This window comes from Salmo salar, chromosome 06 (assembly GCF_965601325.2).
Source record: "Salmo salar chromosome 06, fSalSal1, whole genome shotgun sequence".
In the NCBI taxonomy this organism is placed as follows: Eukaryota; Metazoa; Chordata; class Actinopteri; order Salmoniformes; family Salmonidae; genus Salmo; species Salmo salar.
In genome coordinates, this window is record NC_138296.1 from 24,032,315 (window position 1) to 24,041,121 (window position 8,807).

At 42.8% G+C, this 8,807-nt stretch overlaps 2 protein-coding genes and 1 non-coding gene across 5 annotated transcripts; all 3 read right to left on the bottom strand.

Moving 5' to 3' along the window:
• Window positions 1–277: 277 nt before the first annotated feature.
• Window positions 278–4,404, bottom strand: rs2 (40S ribosomal protein S2). 2 transcript variants are annotated; one of them, NM_001139912.1, is given in 6 exon segments: window positions 278–1,896; window positions 2,303–2,394; window positions 2,674–3,115; window positions 3,243–3,332; window positions 3,805–3,951; window positions 4,397–4,404. In NM_001139912.1, coding segments are annotated over 5 exon segments (849 nt in total). In that variant the 5' UTR covers window positions 3,949–3,951; window positions 4,397–4,404; the 3' UTR covers window positions 278–1,815.
• Window positions 3,498–3,634, bottom strand: LOC123743617 (small nucleolar RNA SNORA9). The gene has a single exon (XR_006770473.1). It is a non-coding gene; the product is annotated as a small nucleolar RNA SNORA9 (small nucleolar RNA).
• A 365-nt stretch (window positions 4,405–4,769) lies between the features above and the next one.
• Window positions 4,770–8,780, bottom strand: LOC106606643 (RING finger protein 151). 2 transcript variants are annotated; one of them, XM_014202987.3, is made up of 4 exons: window positions 8,506–8,780; window positions 7,603–7,772; window positions 7,197–7,293; window positions 4,770–5,537 (listed from the first exon to the last, which is right to left on the bottom strand). In XM_014202987.3, the coding sequence occupies exons 1-4, from the start codon at window positions 8,506–8,508 to the stop codon at window positions 5,079–5,081; spliced, it is 729 nt and encodes a 242-aa protein (XP_014058462.1). In that variant the 5' UTR covers window positions 8,509–8,780; the 3' UTR covers window positions 4,770–5,078. The 2 variants fall into 2 exon arrangements, with proteins under 2 accessions (XP_014058462.1, XP_014058461.1); XM_014202986.2 differs by having other exon boundaries at window positions 7,197–7,299; window positions 8,506–8,775.
• Window positions 8,781–8,807: the final 27 nt, after the last annotated feature.

Here is an 8,807-nt window from a genome sequence, read left to right on the forward strand (position 1 = left end):
CACTCTTAAATAGCACCTGGGCCAGCACAGGTGTAACACCTTCCCACTAATGTGACGGCAACCAGCACAGGTGTAATAAGGTGACACCAATCAGCGTGCCCTACATGCTAAAGAACAACCTTAAAACAAATGGAAAAACCAAACGCTTGTAATGAGATATGCAGGAGCATTGGCAGTTGCTACATCATAGTGCCTTCAGAAAGTATTCATACTCCAAATTATTCCATATTGTTACAGCCTGAATTTGAACTGGATTAAATGTTCTCACCCATTTACATGTAGTGCCCCATAATGAAAACCAGTTTTTATTATTTTTTAAAATACATATCATGGCTAAGTGCTGTTATCGCAACACAGTGCCTGGATACAGCCCTTAGCCGCGGTATATTGGCCATATACCAAACCCCCAAGGTGCCTTACTATTAAACTGGTTACCAACCATGGTATACAGTACAATATCTCAGCATTCACAGATTGAACCAGTTTATAGGTTAAAATCCACTTCAGCAATGAGTCTTTCTGGGTATGTCTAAGAGCTTTGCACAATATTTGCAAAATCTTAAATTATTCAAGCCCTGTCAAGTTTGAACATTGCCAGAGATTTAACTCAACTAAGCCACCCAGGAACATTGGTCTCGGTAAACTCATATTTGGCCTTGTTTTAGGTGTTTGTACTGCCGAAATGTGAATTTGTCGAAAAGCAGACAAATTCTCTAGGATTTTGTCTGTGCTTAATTATTTTTATCCTAAAAACTCAAACATATCCATAACACGATGCAGCCACCACGCTTGAAAATGAGTGGTGTTGGATTTTCCCCAAAGGTCATTACTCTGCACATTTTTTGCAGTTTTACTCATGCCCTACTACAAACAGAATACACGTTTTGCTAAATTTGTATTCTGTACATGCTTCCTTTTCACGGTCACTTAGGTTAGTTATGGAGTGACTTCATTGACACATCCAGTTCTTGCTGCCATTAAACTTTTAAAGTCACCATTGGCCCCGAGGTGAAATTGCCGTTCCTCCAGCAGCTAAGTCAGGACGACCATCTTTGTAGTGACTGCGTGTATTGAAACAGCCAAGTGTAATTAGTAACTTAATCATGCAGAAAGGGATATTGTCCGCTTTGTATTTTAAGCCACCTAACAAGTGCCCCCTGCGAGGCATTGGAAAATCTCCCTGGTCTTCGTTGAATTTGCTTGAAATTCACCGCTTTAACTTACAAAACTTGTGGGATACAGCAATACGGTAGTCATTCAAAACGCATGTTAAACACTAACTGCACTCAAGTCCATGCAACTTGTTTAGTCTATTTTTTCCCATACTTGATGCAACACCTACCAGATGTTTTATTTGCAAAGACATCTAGCAATACCATTTTGCCATGGGGTTTTGTATGTAGGCCAGTGACAATCATTTTAATATTCAGACTAACAATTTATCAGTACGAATTTGCGGAACAGCCGGCAGCTAAGCCAGAGGAATCCAAATATTAACCTATGAGGTAAATTAATTGCACCCAGCCTGGTCTCCAAGGTCTAAATCAATCTGACTTATAGGGAAGACTGGGGGTTAAGAGCAGTGCTGGTTAAATCCAGATTTGAAGGCGGAAACCAAACCCTTTAAGTCTTCATTACTTGAAGTAATAATTAACCATGGTGTCAAAATAGAGTTTAACTTATTACTGTCACATGATCTAGCTAGCCATCAGCATCTTGATCCATCACACAATATTCTAGCCACATTACAGCACATCAGTTTTAGAAGACGGTATTGGTGTTAAACCCTTTATTTAATCCACTGTACAAAAGTCTTTAGGAGGATGCCGGGACAGCTGCGGCCGTCCTCTGCACAGACACCCTGGTGTGGGTCTTGGCCAGGTGATCAGTGAACTCCTGCAGGACACAAAATTGACACTTTCACACATCCAAGTTCCTTAGTGTCAATAACATACTTAACCAAGTTTGGATTTGTGAATAAGAACCAGGTCTGTTAGTGTTTAATATATCACATACCACAGCAACAGATCTAGACTGCCCATTTGTACATTGATCTATCATGTCACGCTACAGTTGTATTGCAGTTGATCGAATTGAAAGGATTCGGTGTCCACCCCTCAAAGACAACCACAATAATTACTGTATGCCTCCTTCAGTAACCCATTCACTTTTGAGACGATGAACGGGCAATACAAAGGCAACATTTACTTTGTTCCCATCCTTACAATGAAACATGGAAAAGGGCTTTATAAACCCAATCCATTATCATGAATGTGGAGGGCATCAAGGCTTTAGAACTGACCTGGTAAGGAGACTTGGTGAAGACTGTCTCCTTCCACAGATCAGGGGTCAGGTAGCTGTAGGTCTTGGAGATGGCATCAAAGGTAGCCTTGGCTGTAAAGACACACTTTTTATCAATTCACTTTTATGTACCCGACTATGCTACTGTAGTGACTGGGGCCTGATGTTGAGCACAGAAAAGGGGAACAGAAGAGACTATTAGGAAGTCTTTCTGCCGTGCATTACCATACTCGTTAGTTTACCTCCCGATTAACGACAACTACACCACTTATGGGTGAAGCTGAGCAGAGCTAGGAGGGGGATGACACTGCACTGATAATACCCATTAAAAACACCATTGAAAATAAGTCAAACACAGCGTAGGTTTCTTACCGAAGTTGCCTAGAGTGGCAGTGCAGCCCCTGGCCGAGGTGTAGCAATCGTCGATACCAGCCATCGTGAGCAGCTTCTTGGGCACAGGGGCAGACACGATGCCAGTACCACGGGGCGCAGGGATCAGACGCACCAGGACGGAGCCACAACGACCAGTCACCTTGCATGGCACGGTGTGGGGCTTGCCGATCTTGTTCCCCCAGTATCCTCTCCTCACAGGCACGATGGACAGCTTTGCCAGGATGATGGCTCCTCGAATGGCAGTGGCCACCTCCTTGGAGCACTTCACCCCCAGGCCCACATGGCCGTTGTAGTCACCAATGGCAACAAAGGCCTTGAACCTGGTGCGCTGGCCAGCCCTGGTCTGCTTCTGGACAGGCATAATCTTCAGCACCTCATCTTTCAACGAGGACCCCAGGAAGAAGTCAATGATCTCAGACTCCTATAACGTGGTAAAACACTTTCAGAAAAGGCAGGATGGAAACACAACTTTTAAACGCGTCATATGAGTGAACTGCTCAGTGCTTTTAGTTTAAGAAAATGTACAGCTATGGAAACCATTAAGTTACCTTGATGGGCAGGGAGTAGAGATAGATTTCCTCCAGAGACTTGATCTTCATGTCCTTAACAAGGCGACCCAGCTTGGTCACTGGCACCCACTGAAAGAGAAGCAGTTATATTAACTTATTTTCACATTTAGTAGACAGTAAACAGAGCGACTTAGTGGCACATGAGAACAGTGTTTTTTTCTCACACGTGGGAATCAAACCCAACCCTGCAAACACCATGCTCCCAACTACTGAGCCACAGGACCACCAACTATTAGTTGTCTGAGATCTACCTATAACCTTGCCATGGAAGAGACACAGCAGGGCCTCAAACCGTCTCAGTTCTCTCTAGCAGACACTATAGGAAAGAACAAAGCCACTCCAGGCCAAGCCTTGCTGACAAAGGTCTGCAGAATCAACTTCTGTGGGTTTCAAAATGGCTGACTAAGCATCACTTGAATTCTGAATAAACATAAACCCAACATACTGCACATGCAACGTCAATCAGGCCAGTTCTGTCTCCATTCGTGATAGTCTTCATTGTGACCAGAAAGCAAAACAATGCTCAAGGACGTCAACTCACTTCCTTGTCCTCGGACTTGCCGCCCCTGGCACCGCGTCCACGACCTCGACCACGGCCTCTGCCGCGTCCACGACCACGACCCCGGTCGCCACTGCCAAAACCTCCACGGAAACCTCCACGTTCTCCACCGGCGTTGTCCGCCATTTGCTGTTGAGAAAGAAAAGAGTAAACGTCAGAATAAGTAACGATGAGTTACCTAAATTCGCGTCACCAAGGCCGCATCAACGTCATGTCTCGTGGATTTGCTTAGCGCACTGGCTAGCGAATTAAATATAGGATAAGAAACACGAACGCAATGAACGGCGTCACATCGTTAAGGTTTCTGAACGACACATTTACATATTCTACAGTAAACATAACGAGTACCACATTGAAATGTTGTATTGTAGCCATGTGCGCTAACGAGGAACTGGTGTTACCTTCAGTCATTCACAATTATCATTAATTGCCTAAACATTTTTCAATGTGGTTCTAAATCAACTGTTAACAGTACATTTAAGGATTTCTACCATCAAACAGTGAAATCCGTAAAGAGATCACAGAGATGCTTGCGGATGTCTTTGAATAAAGAATTGTTCGACATGTTACTTACGTGTTCTGTATAACAGGAAGAAGGCCCTAGTCTGGTTCCGTTTGTATTTATATGAGGCAAACCTCGCGATAGTTTCTACACCCTGTAATCTGTATGATAAAACTTTTGGATTCTATTAAATGTTTTTGAAATATACTGACTTCTATGCATACAAATATGGGAGTTGTATTATGTCTTATTATGGAATTGCATGTTGCTGAGCTCTGTTCCATATGGAATATATAAATAGTTGCAGTGGTTTATTATAGCCAGTAAGGGCCAACATTGGACCTCCTGGAAGTAACATTTCATGCAAACAGATAAAACATTTGTTTTTATTGTCACATGTAGAATGTGCATATACATAATGATATAACACAAAAAATCACACAGGTTAAAGGTTGCTGACTTTATTTATAAAAAATATCATCCTTTACAAATCAAAATGTTAAAGGACACAGTACAAAATTGTTCCAACTTTATACATTTTCAAATTAAATATGAAGTTTCATTATCAACACACACTCAAAGCAATTATGACTAAATGTGCTATTTGAGGCAGTCCATCCCTGAAAATTCCATTTCCACAGGTCTTTCATACTTGGTGCTAGGAATAAAATAAACTCTGCATAGTCCTAAACAGTTCAAGTGCCAGAGATAATTGTGTGTGTGAGTCATTTTTAGAAATACATTACATCAGGACTCAGGAGCTGCTGTTACTGCTACTGAAACTCCCACTGGTTTGACCCAGGTCCTCCTCTTCCACCTCCTCCAGTTCGTCCATGACCTCCAGGCTCTCACAGATCAGGCCGATCTGCCTCTTCATGTCAGCCATGGTGCTCTGCATCCTCCTCATCTTCCTTCGGAGGGCTGCTGCGATGGCTCGGTGGTTCCTCTGCCTGGCCTCGTACTCATGCCTCAGCTGCCTGTAGCAGTTGTGCTTGGCCTGGGTGCGGTGGGACAGCACGGTGCCACAGCCCATGTGGCAGGGTTGGCTCCAGTGCTCACAGTGCCTGGCGTGGGCATCCAGGTCCCTGCGGAGGAGCTGGGCACGGCAGCCCTGGTAGGGGCAGGGAATGAGCTCGAACAGGCAGCTCATGCTGTGGCAGTACTGCTCTGACAGGGCTAAGGTATACGGGCAGCCACGGATCTTGTTTTTACACTGGGGGAAAAGATGGGGGAGAGAAGGGCAGAAGTCATTTTCCCTTGGCATTTTCCACTTTGTTACATTACAGCCTTATTCTAAATTGATTAAATTGTTTTTTCCCCTCATCAAGCTACACACAATACCCCATAATGACAAAGCAAAAACAGGTTTTTCAAAATGTTTGCACATTTATAATAAAAATAAATAAATATCACATCTACATAAGTATTCAGACCCTTTACTTAGTTGAAGCACCTTCGGTAGCGATTACAGCATCAAGTCTTCTTGGGTAGGACACTACAAGCTTGGCACACCTGTATTTGGGGAGTTTCTCCCATTCTTCTCTGCAGATCCTCTCAAGCTCTGCCAGGTTGGATGGGGAGCATCGCTGCACAGCTATTTTCAGGGACGGGCTCTAGCTGGGCCCCTCAAGGACATTTAGAGACTTGTCCCAAAGCCACTTCTGTGTTGTCTTGGCTGTGTGCTTAGGGTCGTTGTCCTGTTGGAAGGTGAACCTTCGCCCCAGTCTGAGGTCCTGAGCGCTCTGGAGTAGGTTTTCATCAGGTATCTCTGCACTTTGCTCCGTTCATCTTTCCTGACTAGTCTCCTAGTCACGGCTGCTGAAAAACATCCCCACAGCATGATGCTGCCACCACCATGCTTCACAGTAGGGATGGTGCCAGGTTACCTCCAGACGTGAAGCTTGGCATTCAGGCCAAAGAGTTCAATCTTTGTTTAATCAGACCATGGGATCTTGTTTCTCATTACCTTTAGGTGCCTTTGAGCAAACTCCAAGCGGGCTGTCATGTGCCCTTTTCTGAGGAGTGGCTTCTGTCTGGCCACTACCATAAATGTATGATTGATGGAGTGCTGCAGCGATAGTTGTCCTTCTGGAAGGTTCGCCCATCTCCACAGAGGAACTCTAGAGCTCTGTCAGAGTGACCATCGGGTTCTTGGTCACCTCCCTGAACAAGGCCCTTCTCCCCCGATTGCTCAGTTTGGCCGGGCGGGCAGCTCTAGGAAGAGTCTAGGGGGTTCCAAACATCTTCTATTTAAGAATGATCGAGGCCATCGTGTTCTTTGGAACCTTCAATGCTGCAGAAATGTTTTGGTACCCTTCCCCAGATCTGTGCCTCGACACAATCCTGTCTTGGAGCTCTACGGACAATTCCTTCAACCTCATGGCGTTTTTGCTCTGACATGCACTGTCAACTGTGGGACCTTATATAGACAGGTGTGTGCCTTTCCAAATCATGTCCAATCAATTGACTTTACCACAGGTGGAATCCAATCACATTGTAGAAACATCTCAAGGATGATCAATGGAAACAGGATGCTCCTGATCTCAATTTGGTCAAAGAGTAAATTATAAGACCCACATCTGATGACTTTTCAGTAACTTTTTATTGAACAAAGCTGTTGTTACATATTTAATGCCAGCTTTTAACAAGAGTATCTGATGCTCCATTAATACTTACTGTAAACCAGGTTAGCATGTGCTAATCTTGTGTGCCAGACTGTCGGAGTATATGCAATATTCAGAAACACACGCATCTGGCTCTATGAGATTAAACATGAACACACCCATGGGGCAAGTAAGCAGAAGTTTTCTGCAAGAGATTAGGTTGCTCCAAGTGTGTGTTTTTCTCTAACAAAAAATGTACATTTCTTTACCTTGATCTTTAGGCGACCGATCACCTTGCTTAGCTTGAACATCACAAATATCAAGCTCTGGTTGACAGGCTTTCTGCAGCAGGGGCAGGTCTGCTGTCTGCACCTCAAGAACAATAAGGAATCATCTTCACTCACAAATTGTCATCATCGGTTTAAATTTAGGCTACAGTAGAATAATAACCTATTTCTTACTATAGTAACAAATATACTAATAACTATTACTATAGGCCTATACTACGACAATGTGAATTTGAGACATTTTGGGACAGTTTCCCTGACACAGATTAAACCTATAGTATTGGACTATGAAGCTATTTCAATGGAGAAACTGTCTGGGAAACTGTCTTCATCCAACCGTGATCTATGGACGCAATAATGTTTGCTTGTGATGAGGCACAGGCAGTACCTCTTCAGCCATTGTAAAATGCATTTCTTGCAGAAGATGTGGTGGCATGCAGCTCTTACTGGGCACCTGAGGACCCCCTGGCAAATGGTGCAGATCAGGTCATAGTCTGGGGTCTCTACGAACAGCTCCACATCATGACCCCCACTCTGCGAAGACATGTCTGGGTCGGCCTGAACACAACAGTTACAGAAAAGTGTCTTTACTTTATTTATAGTGATAGGTTCTTCTTCTTTTTTTTTACACAAAATGCATTTTACAGATTATTTTATCCAGAGCACCAAAGTGCACTGAGACTAGAGCAGAATAAAGAAGTATGTATGTTACAATCTGAGAAAGTATATCATTCTGGTTTGTAATGATGAATATTTAGCCTAAAGAAAGGGCCACCACCAGCCCATAATAATGTCAACAATTCAGTGTCACCGATGAGCAGTGACAATAGACTTCTTCTGGAACGTCACAATATAAGACAGACCATGTGACTAAAAAAAACAGTTCTGTTTATTCTCATAACTAGGAATAACATGAAATAATTAAGAACGTTTTAAATGTTCAGCTTGTCATGACTGATTAAAAAAAGAAGTGAGTTTTTAACCCCCACCCCTTGCAATCTTTTCTGTAGTGGCTTTCAAAGCACAAGTATATTTTGGTAGTGGCTCTGTTTTTAAACATAAGGAAAAGGGAATGTCTGCCCCGCAAACATCACAATATGACAAATGCCGTTCAATCTTTGTAAAGAGTTATAAATCAAAACGAATAGTAAAACAACATAGCCATGAAATAATACAAACATGTTATATTATAACAGAAAATATTTGATAAATAATTTACATCTATTGTCAATAGTATACTCAACCTTTGATTACTCAAGTTACAAATATAGTTATTATGTTATTTACTCACCATAATAATCACCTCTGTTCAGCAAGTATCTATTCCTGTTGTCTATTAACGTATCATACACACTCATGTAGGCAACTCAGAGAACACACACAGATGAACATTCCTGTCGTAACATAAACGAGTGACCATGCGCACTGACATATTCAAACACCTCTAAATTATATAAAGCACGGAACTGGGGTAAATTGTAATAGGCCGTGTCGTTTCCCTCCTGTTCTAGCACCAGTCGCCAATCCCCTAGCTGTGAATGATAATTCTTTGTCGTTTTGAATAGGTGTTTACTCTCTAGTATCATCTCTTCT

Coding starts and splice junctions, on each gene's coding strand:
- rs2 (XM_082976032.1), bottom strand. CDS start 3,948: ATGGCGGACAACGCCGGTGGAGAACGTGGAGGTTTCCGTGGAGGTTTT. Junction 3,333..3,804: donor GCAAGTCCGAGGACAAGGAA/GTGAGTTGACGT, acceptor CTTCTCTTTCAG/TGGGTGCCAGTGACCAAGCT. Junction 2,395..2,673: donor TGCCACTCTAGGCAACTTCG/GTAAGAAACCTA, acceptor GTGTCTTTACAG/CCAAGGCTACCTTTGATGCC.
- LOC106606643 (XM_014202986.2), bottom strand. Junction 7,300..7,602: donor ATTTTACAATGGCTGAAGAG/GTACTGCCTGTG, acceptor ATTGTTCTTGAG/GTGCAGACAGCAGACCTGCC. Junction 5,538..7,196: donor TCGGTCGCCTAAAGATCAAG/GTAAAGAAATGT, acceptor CTTTTCCCCCAG/TGTAAAAACAAGATCCGTGG.